At 42.9% G+C, this 21608-nt stretch overlaps 1 protein-coding gene across 3 annotated transcripts in view; it reads left to right on the top strand.

Moving 5' to 3' along the window:
* SETBP1 (SET binding protein 1) overlaps positions 1-21608 on the top strand; it is a 259245-nt gene that overhangs the window by 41206 nt on the left and 196431 nt on the right. For all 3 annotated transcript variants that reach the window (XM_014949414.1, XM_014949417.1, XM_014949415.1), the window contains one exon: positions 6151-6234. In XM_014949414.1, the coding sequence (XP_014804900.1) occupies positions 6151-6234 (84 nt within the window). The remainder of the gene's footprint in view (positions 1-6150; positions 6235-21608) is intronic.

The raw sequence follows: 21608 nt of genomic DNA on the forward strand, positions 1-21608 counted from the left end.
TGCTCCAAATTTGAGAGAAGTTACTAACTTCCACAGCCATATCTGTTCTGAACATAAGATCAGTGTGACATCTTAAAAGCAAAGGTGATTGGACTTTAACATGTCTTCAGTGAAAAAGCATGGGAAATGTGCACCAAAATCTGTAGACAGTTTTGAAAAAATCAGCCCTTTCTCTTCATATATTCCCATTTCAGCACAAAAAACAAAGCATTTTTCAACTTTGACCTTCTCTAGCAAGCAATCTGTCTTGGGCTGTGCAGCTGAGGAGGAAAAAACTTGCAAGGTCTGACTCTTTCAAACATGTGACAATTGAAAAGAAGATAATTTGGGAAGGAAAATTCAAATAGGACTTTTGAAAATGGTGTTTATCTTTGTGTGTGTGTGTGTGTGTGTCTATATTCTACTTCTCCACCTGCCTTCAAAGGGAAGCTGATAAAAAGGATTTGCTTGGCCTTTTTGTTGCTGTAGGGGGAAGGGTGCCATTTGTGTGTGGCGTTACAAGACATATGCTGCAGGTGAAACTACCCCAGAGGGGGCAATCTTGTCCAAAGGGGGCAACTCCTGGGACCCAAGCACCTCTTTTTCTTTTTCTCTTTCTCTTCTTTGTTGTGTTATGGGATTTGGTCCTTTATGGAGCAGGCAAGGGTTTATGGAGCAATCAACTCTGTCAGCAACAGCAGCAATCGCATAATGCTTCAGCCTTTTGTCATAGATTTTGTGTGTGTGAGCTGAAAGTATGGCCAGGAGGGAAGGGGATGTGAAATGCTGGGCTTTTTTTTTTTTTTTTTTTTTTTTTCTTTTTTTCCCTTGGAAAGAGTCTGTCTGAGTTCTTTTATGCTTTTCAGGCTCAGGGATGAGAGAGAGTGTGCGTATGTGCAAGGGCGTGCGCGCGTCTGTGCCCATAGAGCCCCTCAAGTGGGAAAAAAACCCGTTTGCGGTTCACACAGGAGGAATTTCTGGTGGAGACAACAGTGCTAAGCAGAAAGGCACATCCTGATCTCTTGCAAGTGAGGGGCACTCTCACGCACACACGCACGCACACATACTCTCCGGGCGCTCTGCATAATACGTGCAAAGCGCTGCCCTTTAATGAACGTAACCTATGGCGGCTGGGATGCAGCCGGCCAGACCTTGCCATTAATAAACTGGGAACATTCTTCTCCTTTTTAGTCCCTTTCAATGCCAGCCCTGTGGTTTGATCTCCCTTGAATGCTGCTCCCCCTCATTTGGGGCTCCAATTCTGAGAAGATTTGGCGCATTGTTTGAGGTCGCAGGATGTCGGATTGATTTCGAAGCTTTTGTATTGACTCCGGGCTCCTGAATGAAGCTGTCATGTGTGTCTGTGGTTGGCTAGCAGGCTGTCCGGCTGCAAGCTGTGCCTTCCTTTGTTGTTTAGGCCTCATTGAGCTGAGGGAAGAGGCTCATTTCAGGGTGATTTACCACCACCCAAACACCAGCTGTCTGTTGTACTGCCGCTTGCCTCCACCTTGGATTCAGTTCTCGTTTTCCTTCATTTCCCCCCTTCTCCTCTCCCACTCTACCACTGTAGGCACTTGGGCACCACTTCTTCAAGATGCGTGGATCACCCTAACAGAACAGTGTAACAAACATAAACACTGAATATGTTGTTCTTCTCAATGTCACTTATGCACCCGTGGGGATTTCTTTTTTTTTAGGGTTCACTGTTGCAGTGCAGTACACATGTTTTCTTCTCGGTTAAAAAATGAACTATGGCCCTAGGGAAAAAAAATAAATAATAAAAGCACCGTGTTCCTCTTGGCTTGTTACTAAGTAGCTCAACATAGTAAAAAACAGTAATGATTTTAATTTAAATGTAACTATTAAGCTCAGTGGCAGGAGAGCAGGCTGACTTGCACAGGCTGCCTGCTGCAGGCTGTCATGGGAGGGGGCTGCAAATGGGCTCTCCAGTCCTGGAAATGTTGGGATGTTTGGGTGGATGGAGAAGGAGTCAGAGAAGGACAGCGTTGCCTCCCTACACACTCGACATTCTCAAGCAGGCATGATGGCTGCGTTTACGTGGGTATCATGCTGGAGAGCTATTTTGGTGGTGTAAGACAGGAGTGGAAGAAGAGAGAAGAGGCTGCGAAGTGTCACTCAGCTCAGCTTCACAAAGCTCTTCTGGAAAAGTACTTCTCTGTGAAGAGCCAGACTGCTCCAGCAGCTGAAATGCTGATAAAAGCTTTGGAAAGGCCACGCTGGAAGCTGTGGTCTTCCCCAGGTTGCCACGGGCCAAGGCCAATCTTTTCTCCACCTCACATTTTCATCTGTTGGCGGGGCACATTTTGAGGGTATTGCAAGGCAGGAGAGATGGAGTGAGCATGAACAGCCAAAAGCCAGAGCCAGGTTTGGCCAGTGAGACTTTCCAGGGGCCAAGTGGAGATGGGTTGCGCCAGCTCCTTGGGGGCGAGGCTACTGCCAGTATTTACAATGGCTGCTGCTCAAAACCAAGGAAGGCTGATGAGAACCAAACAGGTCAGAGCCCAGCTGGACCTGCTGGTGGCTACAAGGCATATGGCACAGCACTGCAAAGTCAAGCCCAACCCTCAAGGTGATCTTTCCAGCCACAGACTTGGGAGAGAGGGAGGAAGATGGGATCCTCCAGTTAATCACAGCCAGCTCTTCCAGAGCACGGAGCCTGGCAGCTCCACAGAGGCCTGGTGGTGCCATGTGCATTCCGTCTGACTCCTTTAAACAGGGCTGGCAGCTCCTTACAGGACCCCTCTAAGCGATGTGGAAGCATCAGATGTCACCACAGCCTACCAGGGCCTGCTCTGTGTGCCCCCATGCCTCTCCCCAGAGCTGCTGGCATGAAGTGAGTTGTGACCAGCCCTCATTTGACTTCTGGGTGACGTAGTTTGGTGTTTCTCGACCACAGGCTGTTGCAACTGGTGACTGATCGACTCCTGTCACCCATGCAGCCAAGATAATTAAGCCTGTTATTATTACTTATTATTTTTCTTCTTTTTCTGCAAACTCTGGCCAACTGCTGGAGGCCACAGTGCAGGGAAGAGGGTGAGGCCAGTGGGACTTCTTATACGAAGTCAGATAATGAACTGGTGTACTTTGCTCTTCATTGCTTGCTGAGAAGCCTTCTGGACATTTGCCTTGGGAAGGGGGACATCTGATGATAGGTGTGAGCCAGCAGAAGGCAAAGTGAGCTCCTCCATGGGAAATCCTTGTGCCTACCTGCTTCTAGACCAGAGCATTGCCTCAAGAGCAGGCAGCACAGGATCATTTAGTAGCAATACATCTGTGGATTTCAAGATCACTGTGGTCCTCCCCAGTCTTGTTATTTAAAGGCCATGAAACACAGAAATGATGCTCCATAAATTAAGTCTGAATGTCTGCAGTACGCTGTGAGACAAGGCTCCTCTCTTTGTTGTGTTCTTCTCTCCCTCCCCTGCAAGCATCAAGCACTGCTGGTCGAAGGAGAGAGGGATATATTAGGAAGCAACAACCACAACAGGACAGCCTCAGCGAGGTGTTTTAATTTCTTAACAAACTCCTTGGGCATTAGAAACTGTAAAATAACATACAGATAAACAAACAAAAACTCACTGACCCTTAGCACCCTGGAGGGCTCTGTTTCAGATCACTGAATAAAAGCTGAAGCTACATATGCATGTTTAATGTAACACAAGGCGTGTGCTGTGGAAAAGCGTGCTTTCTTCTAATCTGGTTCCAGACAGAAGCATCCAAACAGAAGCCCCTTTCCCTATCCCCACTGAACTGCCTGGTGTACACGAGGAAACCCCTGAATGACAAGGCCTCCATCTGCTCTTAAACGGAGTTGCGACTGGCTGCAAATGTTGTCCATATGCTTTTTTTTTTTTTTTTTGTCTCAACTTAGCTGCCTAATGTTAGACACCTATCCCCAAATTGAGCATCTGCTCATAATAGGCTTTCCTAAAAAAAGGTGGAGGTAGTAGCTAATTTAGGCGATGCACATTAGGAGATGTGAATCTGTGGTTGGAAAAGGAGATGGGATTTTTGGAAATGGAAGAGCCTCTGTATTCTCATGCTGTCAGGGAAAAAGAAAAACTATCAGGTTTTGGATTCATATTTCCCCTTTGCTCTTCATCGTCCAGGTGATTGTGGGCAACATCTTCTAATTTCTCTCTGTTAAAAAAAGCTGATACTTCCAGCTGGACAGGAGAACATGGTTGTGGTTTTCCAGGAGCTCAAGGTGCAAGACGGTGTATCCTAGAAGACAGAGAAGGGTCTAAAAATGGGAGGTTTTTAGCAACTCATGTATGGATCCAGTTTCTTAAACACATGTATATGTTGCAGCTATAGGTACCCTAAGGAATCATGCCTGTCCACCAGCTGCTTGTTAGGAAGTATGGGTCTCCCTTAGTTCCTTTTGTATATCTGTCTTGTCTCATAAACTGTGGAATGTCTAGAAAATCTTTTTTGGTTAGACAGACAAGTCTCTCCCTGTGCCTCAGTTTCCTATCTCTAGCATAATAATTTAATACATTTGCTTTAAATTTTCTTTCTGGGGAATGTTTTTGAATTTAAGAGATTACAGACTAATTGCTGAAGAACTGTAGTAACAGGGCAAGAGCAAAATACCTTTGATAGATGAGAGTCATGGACAGAGGATGCCAGAAGGAAGTAGTCCCCTGAAATACTTGAAGTTTTATGGGTTGCAATCAGCAGCCCAAACACTGCACGTTTTGCTTAGTTATCAAGTGCAGGTACAGCCTTTTCAGTGACTTTTTTTTTTCTCCCAGTGTTTCTTTTGGAAAGAGGAGAAAAGATAATTTTTGCACATTATCTGACCTTGCTGGTACTTGTGAGATGCTGGGGTCACCAAGTAAGAGACCTTACCACACCTGGCAGGTTGCAGGCTCACCCGAGGTGACCAGAAGTTTATCTGCCTGTTTGTAATTCCTGCCACCAAGGGTCATCTCTCTGCTGTGCCCTGACACTGAGCAATAGCTGCAATTCCTTTTAATCGTGCCCTTTCCCTTCCTCATCATTTAGGGCAGAGCACTTCCACTTGGCTAAACTCATTAACTGCTTTAATGTTGAGGTCTCCTTTTCCATATAAATTCATCCAGCTGAAATCTCATGACTCTCCACGGCTGCATGCAAGCAGATTCTCCCTCTGTTTCTCAGCAGATGCTGAGAATGTTTATTTTTCAGCTTCAGACAGCAAAATCTGAAAAAATGTTCTTTGTGCATGTGTGTCTGCAGGAAAGCAAGTAGTTGCAATGAGCTTGTGGGGACATTTGGTTGTGTAACTGTGCAGTTAGACCAACCCTGGAATCCCATCCTCTTTCTGCAATAGTGATTTATCAAGACACCCAGGTCTGATAAACTCCAAAAATGCTTCGGTGAAGAACCAAAGTGACTCAAATAGTTCCCAGAAAAGAACTCTGTTAGGATGAGGGACCTTGCCATTCAGCATATACCCAGTCAGTCTGTTGGGCTGTCAAAGAAAAGAAGGTGCTTGAGCTCAGCTTATTTCCCAGGTTCTAGGCAAAAGGAGGGTGAGGGGACCCTGTTTCTTTGTAAATCTCCGTTGGCCTCAGCGTGTTATCGACGTTGCAGGGTCTGCACCAGCAGTGTTGGTGGGCTGTTGAATTACTGGCAAGGACTTGTCAGTGGTTATATGGACTGGTTGCCCTAAAGAGGGCAAGTCACACCTGTAGACTTTATTTCATCAAATCTAGCTGCACCAGAAGCAAGTAAGCATTAACGTGGTAAAGGTGAACAGAAATGTTGGTGTATGAGCTTTACCTGAAGTCACTCCAGTTCAGAAATTGTACTCTCTGAGCATGATAGATTAATTCCTGTTTGTGCATTGTATGAAAACACTGTGTCAAAATAACCTGTTCCTTTGCAGCTTGGCTTGCTCTTATTCCCACTGTTTTTCTACACACCTTGCTTTCCTTCTGCCACTATGTGACATCCCTGATGCTGTGATATTGGTCTTTGGGGAATTCTCCTTGTCAGCTTGAGAGCTACCTCTCTGTGGAAGGGTATCTCCCAGCAATGCAGAATGAGTCCACGGGGTTCCCTAATGCCCTTTCTGTTATTGTTTCTGGTCATAAATACAAGCCTATTGATCTTCAGTGGTTTGGATTGTGCTGATGCTTTTTCTTGCCTTATTTCTTGTAGGGAAAAGTCATTGGAGATGCAAAACTACTCATGAGTTGTGGTTGCAGAAAAGGGAAAAGTGCTCAAGTGAAAGACTCAGATCAGGTCAGTCAATATGTACTTCAACTAGTGGAAATAATGTGTTAACATCTGATTGATTTGAACTATGCTGTAGCATATGAGGGTTCCTGGGCACAAATAGAGTCTTTGAGTCCTTGGTGTGGCTGACAATGATACAATGTTAATGTTTTTGTATTTGCTTTTGGTAGAAAAACCCTCAAGCAAGATCAGGGATTCATTGCACTAGAAGCTGTCAATGCCCTAGCCTGCCTTATTCCCATCTGGTTTATTCATGAATTCTGCTTCTTTATAAAAATCCACTCCAGGCAATGCCTTTCTTAAAGAATATTGCACTTCCTTGCTGGCAAAATGCATGCAACCTCTGGTCTTATACTGCAGCTGGCTGGCTGGGCAATATTTACAGGGAAACATGCTGTTCATTGCATGCTCTTGTTCTGAAGTGACACCACCACAAGAACATTTTTTTTTGAGGTTCCTCATGACAGACAAGTAAAAACGTGTTCACAAACCGATGGTCAGGTTTCAATATTCATTACTTGGAATGAATGGTCCCTTATTCTAAAATTGGTCAAATTGACGTCAGTGAGACCACTTGTTGGGTTCAGTAATTGCAAGCAGGGTGGACTGTGCTCTGAACGACAGCCAGCTGGTGGTCTCTTCCTACCTCCTACTATTTTGCACTTATTCAGATTAGCCGAATTTGTCCCTGTCGAAATTGTCAGTTATTATTACCATCTGGCTTTGTAGCTAAAGAGAAGTTTGAATCCAGAGATCATTCATTCCAAAGATGAGATAAATTTTGATTTTAATAAAACCAGTTTATAAATATTGGGTCATCAAATGTTAAATGTGGTAGAGTGAAGCAATTGATCTCAAATATCAAATAACTTTGCTCTCTAACATACCTTGTGAACAACCCGTTACCAGGCATAGACCTGAAACAGATTCAGTGTCCGCAAAGATCCAGGAACTCCCTATAATTTACTGATCAAAAAAATATGACTCCTCAGGAGGAAAAGTAGTTTTCATTTTTAACATGTGTGTTCGTCAGCTCTAATTAATAACAACATTGAGCCAAATAACAACATCTGAGCCTTGTTTTGTTAATGTCTGAGAAGATCTGAAAACAGATCTATGTATCCTATGGTGGGCTCTGTTATAAGAAACACTGGCCACACTTATAAATACTTTGTGGGATTGAGCCTTTTATTGACGTTGGGTTTTTTTTCTCTTTAATTAGTATTTTCAAAATTACAAATTCATTGTCATGATCTATACTATCAGTTCACCATCAAGACAAGGATTCATATTACTTTCCTTTGAAGAATAGCTTCCCGTTCTCTCAAATACAAGCTTAATTTTCTCATGTTGAGGTTCTAACACATCAGGAGAAAATTAATTTAGAAATGAAACACTTTTATCAATGATAGTCTTTTGTATTTTGATATAGTCTGGTTGAATCACTCTTGATTTACAATGGGACTGGAGCAGGGTCAGACTGCTTCTAGTAGAGAATAAAAATGAAACAGGAACATCTTAATTGCAGAGAGGCTTTACAAAACACCATCTCTAACAAACCCTGAGTGTTGGACCTAAAACTCATTGATGGCAATACTTGAATTACAGATATAAGTAATTGTTTATTGGAGGGGAAAAAAATCCATTCTCTTTAATGTTTTCTACAACAGTGATAAATTAGTCTTTGCGTTCAGTAACTTTTTGAAATTTTTGATGTCTAGTGATATGTTGACTGTCTCAATAATCCTTTTTTTGCTGGATTAGCATAGACTATTGGGCAAGTGCTTGATCCAGAGGCTGTAAAGCTCATTCGTCGTGCCCCTGGCAGAGTCCTGTTAGTATTTCAGGGACAGGAGGTAGATGGGGAGGAAACTAGTACAGGAGGGTGGGTGGTAGTGTGGAACATTTGTCTGTGAATGCAGGATCTCAGCTCAGCTTATAAATTATCCCCTGGGCCTTGTAGATAAACACAGACTTCTATGGTGACATCGGCTGGGAAAGGCAAACACTTGCCGACAATTGTAAACTAATCCTTCAGGACACTAATTGCCAGAAAACCAAGGAAGCATTATTTTAGGAACAGCTTGTTTCACTTTGTGAAGGGGAAAAACACTGCATTGCATTTATTTTTGTTTGCAGAGTTACCCCCTCCTCCCACACCCTGTCTCAGATTTTAAAGATTTACCTTCATTATTGTTGTTGGGGATTTCTTCTTTCTTTTTTTTTCAGTCTTGCTTTGTGTTTTTCCTGTGATGCCTCTGTAAAGTTGAGTGAAATGCAACTTAGTTTTCATTTGCATAAATATACACACAAATAAATATGTGGGTTTTTTATCATTAGCTATTTAAATGTTTGGGACTAAACAGCTACTTTTTGGTTTAATTTTTTCAGAAAGGTGGTGCTTTGCAAAATTGTTGGTTTGTTGTTTTTTTTTTTTAATTCTTTCAAATCAATTTGGAAAGATGCGAAGACTCCTAGGCACAGTGCCTCACCAGTGAAAATCCCCAGTTGAACCAAATCATGACCCCATTGCTGGGGATTTAATTTATTGGCATTTCTCCAATATGCCTCCAGAAGAGAAGACACCTTAACCTCCCTGACCTGAGATCTGCTTGTCTGAGTATGGCATTCAAAGACACCTATCTGCGTGGTACTTTCCACGGTGCAAGTCATCAGTGTGTAAATCCCGGTCCCATCACAGTTGAGGGCAGAAGTCCAAACAGACTCACATGGGTCTGGGATTTCACAACAGTCACAAGGAACCCAGCCTTCATGTTGGATTTGCACCAGCACCCGAGAGGGACTGGAGGTCTACATTGTCCAACCCAAATCAAACCCTACAAAATCAGGCGGAAGGCCAAACAATGAAATATGAATCCCACAAAAGCTTTGAAAACCTTGAAGGGAATACAGCTGAGAGCACTGAAGAACTAGAGTCCCATCTTCCATGGATGGTCATGATGGAGCTTTGGGTCAGTGAAACAGGATTACTGACAAAAGTCCCAAAACAAGGTCACCTCTTGGCAGGAAAACCTCCGTGTCCTTGCCTGCCATTGGCACCATTCCTACTTGTTTGTGTGCTTTGTGGGAATGAAATTCATCCATGCTCCAAGGCCCAGAACCAACTCTCTGCACCACAAACATCTTACTGTAATTGTAAGGCTCATATATGCTCTTCAGACTGGTTATTAGTTTCCCAGTAATTTATGCCTCCCCATAAATTATTGTACTGTTAGTTATTGCTTGAGGTGTGCTGTTGCATAAGAAAAGCAACCCTGGACTGGGACTTCCTTGTGCTAAGTAATATGTTAACATAAAGCAGGAAAGATGGTTCCCGGGGAGTGATTTCAATTGTATACTTTCTGAGGAAAGAAAAATGTCATTTGAAAACAGGGCAAAAAATTGTGGGTGGACAAATAATGTGCATATTAGAGGTATGGATAAGGTTGAGAAAAAGTAGGAGCAAAGTGCTCCATATTCCCAGCACATGCAGATCTGCCTTTTCAGGGTTTAGTTTTATTTGTTTTCCATTGCTTCTCCTAAAAGGTAGGCAGCTCATCAATATTTAACTGCTCTTTAATTTTTTTCTTTTTTTCTCTTTACTTAACTTTTCTGGTGGCTTGTGGATGCTCAAGTGTTACTGAGAAGTTAGATCCTCCTGTCCTTCTGTGTGTTTGTTTTTGGTCTTAATATGACAAAGGTATGCCTTCTCTGGAAATGGTATCCATGCTGCAGAGTAATTATTTAGTGAATGGTGGATCCAGTTCATGTTGGCAAGGATCAGATTAATCATTATTAATCATGACCCCTCCAACAGTAACCTCATCCCTTGCCTAAGTGCTGCTCTTTATTAAGAAGCAGTAGCTATTAGGGAATGGCTCAGCCACTGCTCTCGTTGCACCGACAAAGGGCTCAGGACCTCTGGCAAGAGACAGAGGAACTTGGTTCAAAATTAAAAATAGACGCACATGGCCCACGTTCCAGAATTGAAATAGGCAGCTTCCCCCGTGGTCTTCTTCGGCCTCATCTGAGTGTCCTCCTTTTTCCTGAAACCTCTTGAGAGTTCATCTGTTTCCAAAGGTTGAATTCAGTGTTAGGGATGACATCATCTCTCAGAAGCTTTTTTATTTGTCTGCTTGATTTTCTTTTTTAAATTTAGGTAGATCCCCGTATAACCAATGCATGTGCACTCTTTGCAAAGATAAGATTTTAAGGTCTAATCTAGAGATTGTAGCAAGTGTCAACAGCTGAAGAGACTACAGATGGGCTTAGCTTTCTGGGACTTCAGTTGTCCCAAGTAGACATCAAAACAACTACCTTTTTGAGGATTTCTGGGTTCCTTAAACAAACACTGCACTGTTGAGGCCAGACATACAGCCCTGTTCACCTCACATGCAAAAATGTAAGGTGTCTATCCTCTCTTTCAAAGTCACTGGAAATCAGGAATTGCAAGCCTGTATATATATGTATCTACCAAAATACGTGTCCATATCACTTGTGTCACCAGAGATCATCTGACAGTAGACAGTAGTCTAATCCATAATTATTCTTTTTTTCCTAGCAGTACAGGTCCTTTTTAAGAAGGTGAGGCAGTGCTATCAATGGATGTCATAATTATTTCAGAAAAAACACAATGACTTAAGTACTGGATTGCAACCAATCTCCCCACCTCCCAAAATCCACCTTAATTACATTTTAAAATGTTTTCATTGACTGTATGGGAATCCAGGACAAAACCTGAGAGCAAAGGAAAGAAAAACGTCTTTTGTCTCCATCTATCTCTTTGATACCTGGAGGGCAGCAGTAGAAACTTGGAGCAAACCTGCTACACTCTTTTGATCTCTGCCAAAGTTGTTGTGGGAGTAACAGTGTTTAATGGTTGAAGGAATTTATTGAAGAATAAAAGTACCAGCAAAGACAAAGGGCCCAATACAAATTATCTGGTAAACCGCTGTCAAATTTTACATGCTCAGGGCTACTGGTAATTTCCCATCTTAAAAAACAGAAGGGAGAGAATTTAGAGGGGAGAGAAGGAGGGTAAAAAGTATATAAATAAACCCACCTCTTTAAATAGCTAACTGGCATGGCCTGAACTGTGTCAGAGCTAAGTTTCTTTGGCAGCCAGTGCTGCAATATCTGTTGAGGGTGTAGCAGAAGGCTGAGACCAGGTTTTGGAGACTCTGCCTTAGCTTTGCTGGCTTTCCCTTGCATTCTTCAGCACGTGTCAGCAAGAAATGCACTGAAGCACAAAATGAGGGAGTGAAAAGGCTCCCGCACTCCATCTGAGCAAGTCTGGAGCACACCCTCATGGTTAATATTCCTCTCTGCTAAAAGAAGAGTAATAAAAATAAATAAAAGCATTGGAAATACACAGGTGGAATTGGACAGAATTGCGGGAGTGAAGGTATATTGTCCACCATCTCCTCCTTCCTAGTTCATGGCAGAGTTTGAATGTCTACTTGAAAACTCATTGGATTCTGCACACACTCTAAAAAGCTAAAACAAGAAGTAAAATACAAGCAGGGGGGCTTTTAAGTGTCTGAGGTTTCTGGGCAGTAAAACACCCTTAAAAATATTTTGTTCATTGAATAAAGTAGGTTAGGTGATCATACAACGAAAATGGGACTACAAGAAACTGTCTTAGATCATACAGTCCTTTAGATCTCAGGGAACTCTTACATGCAGCACCACTGATTAAACACATCCTTTTTGGCACTGGCACCTAATAAAAGCAAACTTTGTAGCTCTGTCATTACATTTATCACACCAATTAATCTTTTACTTTCCAAAATACTCACTCATATAGTAATTCTGCATCTTGTTCCTGCTGCCAGATGAGACTGGTTCCCCCCCCCCCCATAATATGAGTGTTGGTCTCAGCAAGGTGGGCCACCATTGTCTTTCCAACTACAATTTTCTTGCTCCTGGTGGAGCAGGGGGAAAACAGTTCCACTTGGTGAACCAAAATGTTGTGGAAAATTTAATATCAGCAAACTTTTTAAACGCTGGAAATCTCTTCCCCTCAATGACATATGATTGGAGACAAGAGGTGCTCAATGAGGTGCTCACTAGTTGCCTTCTTTTTGGACCTTCACACAGCAGTTGTGCTTTGTTAATTGCTGAATCTAGTGCTACGCATCTATGTTCCTGGTGGCTGGGAATGTTTTTTAGTTTCATTCATCTGTTGTGCAGAATTGAAGCAGTTGTGAAATGGAAGTTGGATGGGTAAGTCCCCATTCTTGGATTTATGTAAGCTTTGCAGGGATGATATGAAAGAAACTTCCTATATGCAAGCCTTCAAACAAAAGAGGTTGAGGTTATGGGTGTCCTTTGCAAGTTCAGCGGTAATAGGTTCGTGTTGCAGTGGGCTACACCTCCCTTCATACAATGCCATTGGTAAGTTGACATTTCTAATGACCTTTCATAATCACCTATTTCCTTTTCTCACTCATTTTATGAATAGTCTTGTTGTCACTTCAAGAGTTTCCCACCTTGTGATCTCCTCTCACAGTTCATAGTAATTTCAAAATGGGTTGGGCTTCCTGTAAAATGTAGCACAGAGTAGACTGAGTTCAATAGAGTTTTTCCCTCCTACAGGAAAGCAGGGACCAAAAAAACTCATAGTGGCCTTTTAGCAGGAAAGGCTTCAGAAATGGCACAGAGCAAATTGCCTTTTTTTTTTTTTTCTCTTGAGGCAGTTCTGAATGTATGCTTTAGCATGGTGCCCTGCCCCTGTTAGAGATGTAGAACTTAGGGCTCTGACCTTTTCTAGTGAGTGATGATCCCATGGCACTTTCCCTTCTGAGTTGGAGCATGCGAGTCCTGGTGATGATGTTTTGTCGAGGCTCTCATTCAGGAAATGTATTCTGCCAACTTGACTTGACCCTCCACCTTCAGTGGAACACATTATTCTTCCCTTCCTGCCCTAAATTGCTGTGTACTGCCACCTTGCATTCATGGGTCCTTTGTTCCACCTCGGAGGTAGGTTCGTTTTGGTGGTGGATGAAGGGAAGGGAAGCCGTACAGTTTTGAAAAGCAATTTGAGAGCCCTCTGAATGAAAAGTGCTTCACACATGAAAAAAATTAGTGTTATCAGTTGTCATTGTCAGCCTCAAATCCTGAATTTGAAAGGGTCATTTATACTCCTCAAAGGCAAACATGCAGCAGCATGCTAAAAGAGAAATAAAGCAGCCAAAGAAAATGCTGTCTCATGTAGTTTCAGGCTCTGCAATCCCAGGGAGCATTAATAACTATTTTGTTTTCACTGATTTTCTATATGGGTGGAAAGGGAAAAAGTCAGAAGAGAGAAGCTGCACTGCTCAGCTGCTCCAAGCAATCCCATGCCTTCTGTGTTAGCAGCTTACCTGCTGTGAGGAGACTCAGCCAGGGCAGGGACAACATGCAGGTGAATGAGGAAAAGGCATAGGTGAAGATTTGAACTTGGCCATTTGATTATGATATAGTAAACTCCATCTTTCCCCACCACTCTCTGGCATTCTGGCTGCATTTGCTGTCTTTCCCACTCTGTTTTGTTCCCATTTCTCCTTAGCAGATGCCAGCATGAGAAGACACCATGGCAGGGTCAGTATCAATCAGCCACCTTTTAGATGGCAGCTGCCACATGAATGCAGATCCCATCTCCTCTGAGGTTCCTGCAAACTGAACGGCCTGCTCAGAGCTTCTGAGAGCTGTGAGGTGCAAAGAAAGTGCAAAGGCTTTGTGGAGGATGACAGATGGAGAGAAGGACCTGCTCATTGGTTGGGGTGTTGTGCTTGCAACTGTGTGGAGCTCTTCACGCTTATCTCGGCATGGGTGCAAAATGCTACCCAAGCAGAATGGTGGCAGTTTGCACCCTCCTTTTACTCACATTGTACCAGAGTCAGTGTCAAGGCAAGATGAAATTCAGGTCCTGAATCTCAGCAGGTCATCTGTCTGGAATTGTACCCAATATGGTTGTTCCACATTTCAGCAAATACTCAGTCATGACATCGGTTATTCATGGAAAATGTATTCAGTTGAATTTTCCAGCAGCTCAGGCAATGAGTCTTCCTGATTTTCTCATGGGAGTCTGTTCTGCTGTTGGGTTGGCCATGCTGATAGGACTGTTTTTGCGTTGCTCCACCTAAACAGTCTTTTGTTCCTTATATCCTTTTAAAATTTCTTATATCCCACTCTGTGGGTTTCTTGTTCATGCATACAAGTCTGGTTTGGTAAGAGAGAGTAGCAGCCTAAGACACACGTGTACCTTGAGTTTAAATTTTCCTTATATAGGTCAAAATCAGTTTTTAAAACATTACTTCCTGGAAACCACTCAGAAAGCTCTGTCTAATAAAACTATAACCAAATTGGTCTTTGTAGAAGGAGAAAAAAAAAGCCCTTGTGCAGGGGAGAAATAAATCAACCTATAGTTTGAAAGTCTTTATAGCAGGTAGAAGGAGAAGTAGTTCAGTGATCATGGAGTCAGCTCACCCTTCAGAAATGCTGCTTCAATCCCTCAGTCTGCTACAGGTTTCTACACAACCAGACGAGTGATTTAACTCCCGCAAGACCTCAGCTCTCTTCATAAAGCAGTGGAAGTGGCACAGATATCCTTCATGTTAAGGACTGGGGAGTACTTGGACTCTAGGTGGTATAGACCTTGCATGAGGTAGGTTAACACCACCTTGAAATATAGCAGGGTTCCTACTAGCATCCTGACAGAGGGATGTTTCATTCCTTTTGATGTTGTATCTTAAAAAGAACAAGACAAAAATCTGATCTAAAATAGGAAAAAAATTAAAGAAATAGCCATATGATTTGCTGGAGGAGTAAATCCCCTGTACAACTGGTTCCAGCCTGGAGAATATATTCACAACTGGTTTATACACCCTCAAAACCAGACAACATAACCTTAACTAACACAACATTACTAAGGCACTGCTGTAATGGGATCATTCTACTATGGCTCATGGGCACATTTTAAGTGTCATCAATGTAGTCTACAACTGGAGGCTGTTTAGAGCATTTTAGCAACTGCTTCCTACATGCAGGAATGATTGAATATTAATAGCTTTTCTTTTGTTGAGAAAAAATATGGAGAGGAAAATGAAAAACCACAGGAAGCCTCACTGTCCTTCCTTGGGTAGTGAAGCTCCTTTTTTGGAGGGCAGCAGGATCAGTCTAACAGCTAAGTATTGTTGTAGGCAGCTGGGAAATCAGCTCTCATTTTTCAATGCTGATCTATTCTACAAACTTAGCCAAGTTATTTCACCTTAGTTTTCCTTTTTAGTCTTACCTCTTCTAGGATGTGAGTTACTTGCCCAGTTAGTTGTTACACTCCATTGTTGGAACAGCTTAAACTCTACCTGCATAACACTGAGACTGAGCAAATCAGAAAAAAGCTATGAGGGATGAGGCCTTGTGTTTTTCCCCACCACAGATGCCCATCATAACTATTTTGGTAGTTGAGCTCAAAACATTTTGCAGCTGAGTGGGAAATGTGATTACCTTACCCTGAAGATGGGGTCAGAAAAGATGATAAAATTAACTTTCCCAACTCCGTGGCCTTCTCAATATGCTCTGGACTGCTTGGTCTTTTACCTTGTCACATTGTAGGCATGGGAAAACATGTGATGATGAGGTGGTGCAAAAGTTTCCGTTTGGCTATGAATACTTGTGTTGTCTATAGACATTACAGGTCAAGACTTGGGTAAGTGTCCTGAGGCTGCCTGAGTACCCATGTAAACAGGATGACAAGGAGATGCTAGCCACTTTCCATGAACTTTGTGTTCACTGGTGTTGTTGTAGGCTTTTTGCAGAGCCCTGTTACTGTTTGACTTTAGAAAACTGACTAATTGATGTGTTGTTGAGGTATCTGTACCTCCCTCCACTGACTGTGTTGGGAACGGAGGCACTGAGTTCAACCACAGCTGTCTTCAGAAGGAAGTCAATTGAAATCGTTCTCTCAACGTCCTCCCTAGAGGTCAGTGGTTGTACTTAGAAAACAAGGGAATGATTCCTGGTGAATAACAGCCTGCAAAAGCTTTTATATTCTCTTTTTATCATTATCAAATCATGCTGAAGAGGTTGCAAGGCGAAGAAACTCTCAAGCTTCATTTTCGAGAAGCTGCTAGGATGAAAACAAGGCATTTCAAAATCAATACTGAAGCTTGTATTCCAAAGAGCAAATGGGAGAGTCATTATATAAGCTGCTTTACTTCTCATCTCTAATTCCCCATATTCATGACTTAAGCCCTGTCATTTGGATTTATCCTCTGTGGCCTGCAGTGACACCAGGAAAATTCCTTCTTTTGAATTTTGTTGCAAAAAAATAACAATGCTGCAGGGTAGGATCATATCCCCACAGAAGTTTAGGTCTTAAACATTTCATGTCGGGCACCAGATTTTGCTGTCTTCTCCCCTTCCCGTTTGTCCCCCTCCTCTCTCCTCTGCTGTTGTACATCAATCATCTTCTTTCCTAGAGGCTAGGATACAAACAGTGTAATCCCAGAGAGAAAGGATACTGATACAGCCAATCCAGCACGTGACCATACCTCTGTCCTTGAAGATGTCTAAGTCTAACAACAGGCTTTTTACTGATGTGGTTGTTTCAGCTAGGCTAGAGAAAGCAATAGGGACAGTAGTCTAAGGACCCAGCTTTGTCATTGTTGGGTGATCTGTTATATCTCCACTGAGTTCTATTTTAAGTGGCTTTCTAAACTTCTCTTTGCTTTATAACTTCATCGTTTGTCTTACCCTGGCACTACATCACCATAAATACTGTTTCCTCAGTGGCAATATTTCTGATTATGACCTAGAAATGAACTTCAGACCTGACTCAACCGAGCCATATGAACTATTCATAACACAAAAAGGATTTGTGAATTAACTAATGACTTTGAAATGAGGAACTCTTCCCATATAGACTGCTTTTTGGAGAAATTACCACAAACTCAAATGCTGTCTGTTAAGCTGCCTGCAGAAGAGAAGTTGGGGTTTGTTGGTTTGGGTTTTTTTCACCTCCAGAAAAATCCCACAATAGTATATTCAGGCGAAGCTGATAAACAACAGTTGACTTCTGGCAAATCCAGGCAGTGGCAGCTTGTTCCAGCAGGACCATCTCCCTGCTCTCGTGTTTATTGAACTGGACTTGAGACCATGTGATATGCTGCTGGCAAGTTTGGGAACGAACTTTGGTGGGAGCCCCCTACTTTCTCTCATCTGCTAAACCCTTATTAAAACCCACTATTACTTTTTCTAACTCCCCTCTGGACTTTGAATTACACTGCAGTGAACATAGCACACGTGAATAAGAGCTTAAGGTCTTGCTCACTTGGGTGGTCCCATTAAAAAGACCAGGTTTGATGTCTTGGCTGCAGAGCCATTCCAAACATTGCTGCTATTTTTCTTCCCCCGGTGTTTCTCACCTACCTTTTTTTTTTCCCTTGTTCTTCTTTTTTTTTCCATGCCCAATCTATTAATACGTGTTTTAACCAGTTAACTGTGGAACCAGAATATTAGCTGCATAGGAGGCAGCTTTTCTGAAGGTTCATAAAATATGTATCGGAGCTGGGAATATAAAATGCTCCCATTTTGCAGCAGACAAAATGCATAAAGTGCTGAGTGAAAATTGAGAGGGACTCAACTTAAACCTTTGAAAATCACTGCCAGTTCCAATGCGCTGTATTTATTTTGACTTGGAAGGCTCAATCCGGTCCAGATGAGGTCATCTGGTTGGGAGCACACGTGTCCACCCAGAGCTGGGAGGGAGGGAAGCCTGCAGCATGCTTCAGCTCCGAGGTGTTGAGCTGCCAGGGAGCAGCAGTGGGAGCAGGGCAGGCAGCTTGTCTATGCGTTGATCCTGGCATCAGAGCGTGACGCTGGGGTGGAGGTGTTGTAATGTTTAAGTTCATTTCTTTCAAGGCAGGAAGGAGAATGTAGCTTTTATATCCTCAGCTGTTTGCTGGGTAGGGTGAGCGGAGGCAAAGGTTGATGTGCTCTAAGAATTAGGGAATAGGGGAATATATTTAGGTAGAGGTGGTTGCAGTTACTCGTTCATATGGCTTCATGCAGCAGAGAGACTGCTATTTCATTTGCACTGCTCTATCTTTCAGCTTGTCGTCTTTAACCCTTGCGCTCTCAGCACCTGATACCTGCTCAGCACCATTTTACTTTCTCCTCCCTCTGCTCCTGCATCTTCCCTTACTCCTCTCATCAATGAGATTAATAGCTTGACCATTTGTCTCTATGAAATTTCACTTTTCTCTCCTGGAGCTCCACCTCCGCTGCTTGCTGTTCCATCCCAGCAGGTGGTAAATGCTCCTGTGGTCTCCCCAAGAAGCCCTGTCGTCCCTGCTCCCCCCTCCCTTCCTCCCTGCCAGCAGCCTGTTTGCCAACACTTTGCACGAGGAAGCTGCCTCTATAAAAATAAACCGTGCTGAAATCCGAGAGGCAGAAACCACGCCAGCCTCACACTTCATTATTGGTAATGGCAACCTATTTGATTTCCATTTGCAAACAGTAGCCTGCATATGTTCCTCACCATGTAGCCCGTCTCCCCGCACCGTTTTCTGCACAAATTCAGGTTCCAGTGCCTGGTGCTTAGTCTGCTTTGTGGTTTGCTTGCCCTGAGCCACAGACACCCCTGCTTCACAATTAAAGTGTGGAAAAAAACCTGTTAAGTCGCTGACTTAATTGCCTGGTTACTCACCACCAACACAAGGTTGCCATCTGTAACAGGCCCGAGCCTCTTCTCCCGCCTCTTCTACCTTTATGAGATTTTGCTCCTCGCAGCTGGCTTTTATTGCTGATTTACACCAGAGAAAGCCAACAGACCTGTATTTCCTTTTCTTATCCCCAACATACACTGCTACCCGGGTATTGTTTGGGGTCAATTGGCCATGCAGACACACCACTCCTGCACCTCCAACACCGGCTGGCTGTTACGGTGGAAGCCTGGGCTGAGGATTTACGATGAAACTTGATTTTTCAGGAGATGTTTCTATTAAAGAAAAGGGAAAAAAAAAGGAAAAAGGTGAAGGGAGAAGTAAGAGTAACTGAGCTTTATGTCCACAGAGACTGCCGATATATGTCAGCAGAGACTGCGTTGCTGCCTTTGAAGCCTGCATGAGCTGTGGGTCCATTTCTCCATCACACGCAGGGATGGGACCCTCAGCTGGGTCCTACAAGAGGTTGCATCGGTGAGAGGCCCACAGGAGTGCTCGAGGAGGGGGCACGTACCCAGGGTCCAAGGAGGAGATGCCAGTATTGACTTTCACTCAATTTACTGGAGCAATTGAGTTTGTCAGTGAAATGCGAGATGGGCTCAATCAGCTGTCACACTGAGACACTCCTGTCACTACTGTCAATAGCTTCGAGTTTCTGATCCTTTCTCAGATTAGCTCTGTGCCAGAACATCAAATGAAAAGCTGTTTGGGGCACAGGGAGGGGAGAAACTCTAAGCAGTTACCTAGGAATCAGTTTACAGACTTCAAAGTGCTGTCAGGTTTATTCTGATGGCCTGTAGCAATGCGCAGGGAGCAGTAATGCATTTGGAGTGTAATGTAGACTCTTCTCTTCAGCCTCACGTTCACTCATGGACCAGGAGGCAGGGATGGGAGAAGAATGGAGGCACCTCTCCCAGCGAAGCCAAATGGCATGCAAATGGCCTGCCTCTCCTGGAAGAGCTGCTCTTTAGCTTGATGGAATAAATTGCTATCTTACCTTTCATCCTGAAGGACTCTTCTATATTTCCCTCAGCACTGAAACGAAGCCTTTTCCTGGTAGAGCTGGGTCACAAAAGGCATCACCCCCAACAATAGGACAGGAGTGAAAAGAAGGGGCACAGGTTTGTCATGCAGAAATGATGAAGGGAGAGTGATAGGGGCTCCAGCCAGCCCATCTGAGTAGTTTTTGGCAGTGCTGAGCCTGAAGAGTCTTTTATTTTTGTTTTGGTTTGGTTTGGTTATTTTTGGTTTTTTGTTTTTTTTTTTATAACAAGGTAACAGTTTTGTAGCCCATTCAGTTCTTCTAAGAACTTTTCCTTGGAGTTTAACTGGCTGGATCTAGGACGGCCTTTATCAAGAATGTTCCCTTCATGAGGGATGCCAATATGAATGTCTCTATTTATGGGAAGAATAACCCGTTAGGAGACTTTTTTTTTTTTTTAAACTTAAAGGATTTGAGAAACCTCTTTTCTCAGTTCCAGCTGAAACAGTTTATGGCAAGGTGAACTCACCCATTTACACAGAAGCCAAGAGGGTAATGTTAATCCTATTAGAAAAATAATCTACCACCAAAATAATAATAACAATAAGGGTGGAGAAGGAATCCTTTGCAGGCAAATTCACACAGTAATTCCTGTGAATTTACTCTTTTCTTCTCAGGGGTGAGATGTTAAGCATTTTGCTATCAATACATGAATTATGAAGATTACTATTTTCCTTCCACTTTCGAAAAGAAATTAAGCAAGGGAAAAGCTGAATTCTAGCATTATTGCTAGAAGGCTGTGTCCTTTAGAGAATACTCCTGGGTTTTGATAAATGCTGTCTTGAAGGGTGAGGCAGTAGAGAGGATTACCCTGCACAACACTAATCTAGATTTTTTCTTGAATGCAGTATTAAGATTTCTAATTTTTTCCCTGTTACCTTATTCCATTATGAGGTTGCTTTTGACCTCAAAACATCAAAAGGTTCATTTCTTTCTCATTTGAGGTCATCACTGTCCTTCCTGACTAGGAACTGCAACTACATTTCACTGCTTAATATTTAAGCAAATCTCTGTCCAAAACAAATCATACTTTCCCTCCTCCTTAATTGTTCAAAAAAGCCCCAAACCCAGCCCAGTTCAAAGGACTGTATTTTTAATATCAGAGGCAACCCTGTTTGCTTTTCTTGGTGGCATGAATGCAAAAGGGCCATGGAGAAGTATGGGAAAGACAACAGAAAGGGAAAAAAAAAAAACCCACCACATTCTCCTTATAGAGTATTTCAAAGTGAATGCTGGATACATACCTTTCTCTGACCTTTTCCTTAGATTAGTGGTATAGGCAGCTGCTGTGCTTGTATTACACATTCCAGTGCAGGGACTGACTCCCGAGCAAGGTGTGTGTGTGCACACACGTGTGTTTGTTATTCAACCTGTCAGCCAAAGGTCTTCAAGGCTGGTTTTAGCTCTTTCTGTTTTTTCATCGTTTCCAAGGGGAGGTATGGTTGTTTGTGGGCTTTGTTTATGTTCACTGGGTGACAGGAAACCTAAGAGCTTTTAGTGAATTCAGATATACTCTGGATGTGAGGTGTGAATCTCCAGCCATTTGTGTTTAAAAGCTTTCATTAAGTCTGAGAAAAGAGCAAGAAAATAAACATCTTGCTGCTTTCTAGCTTCAGAGGGATGAAAGCTTTTCA

Source organism: Calidris pugnax, unplaced genomic scaffold (genome assembly GCF_001431845.1).
Source record: "Calidris pugnax isolate Ruff unplaced genomic scaffold, ASM143184v1 scaffold144, whole genome shotgun sequence".
In the NCBI taxonomy this organism is placed as follows: domain Eukaryota; kingdom Metazoa; phylum Chordata; class Aves; order Charadriiformes; family Scolopacidae; genus Calidris; species Calidris pugnax.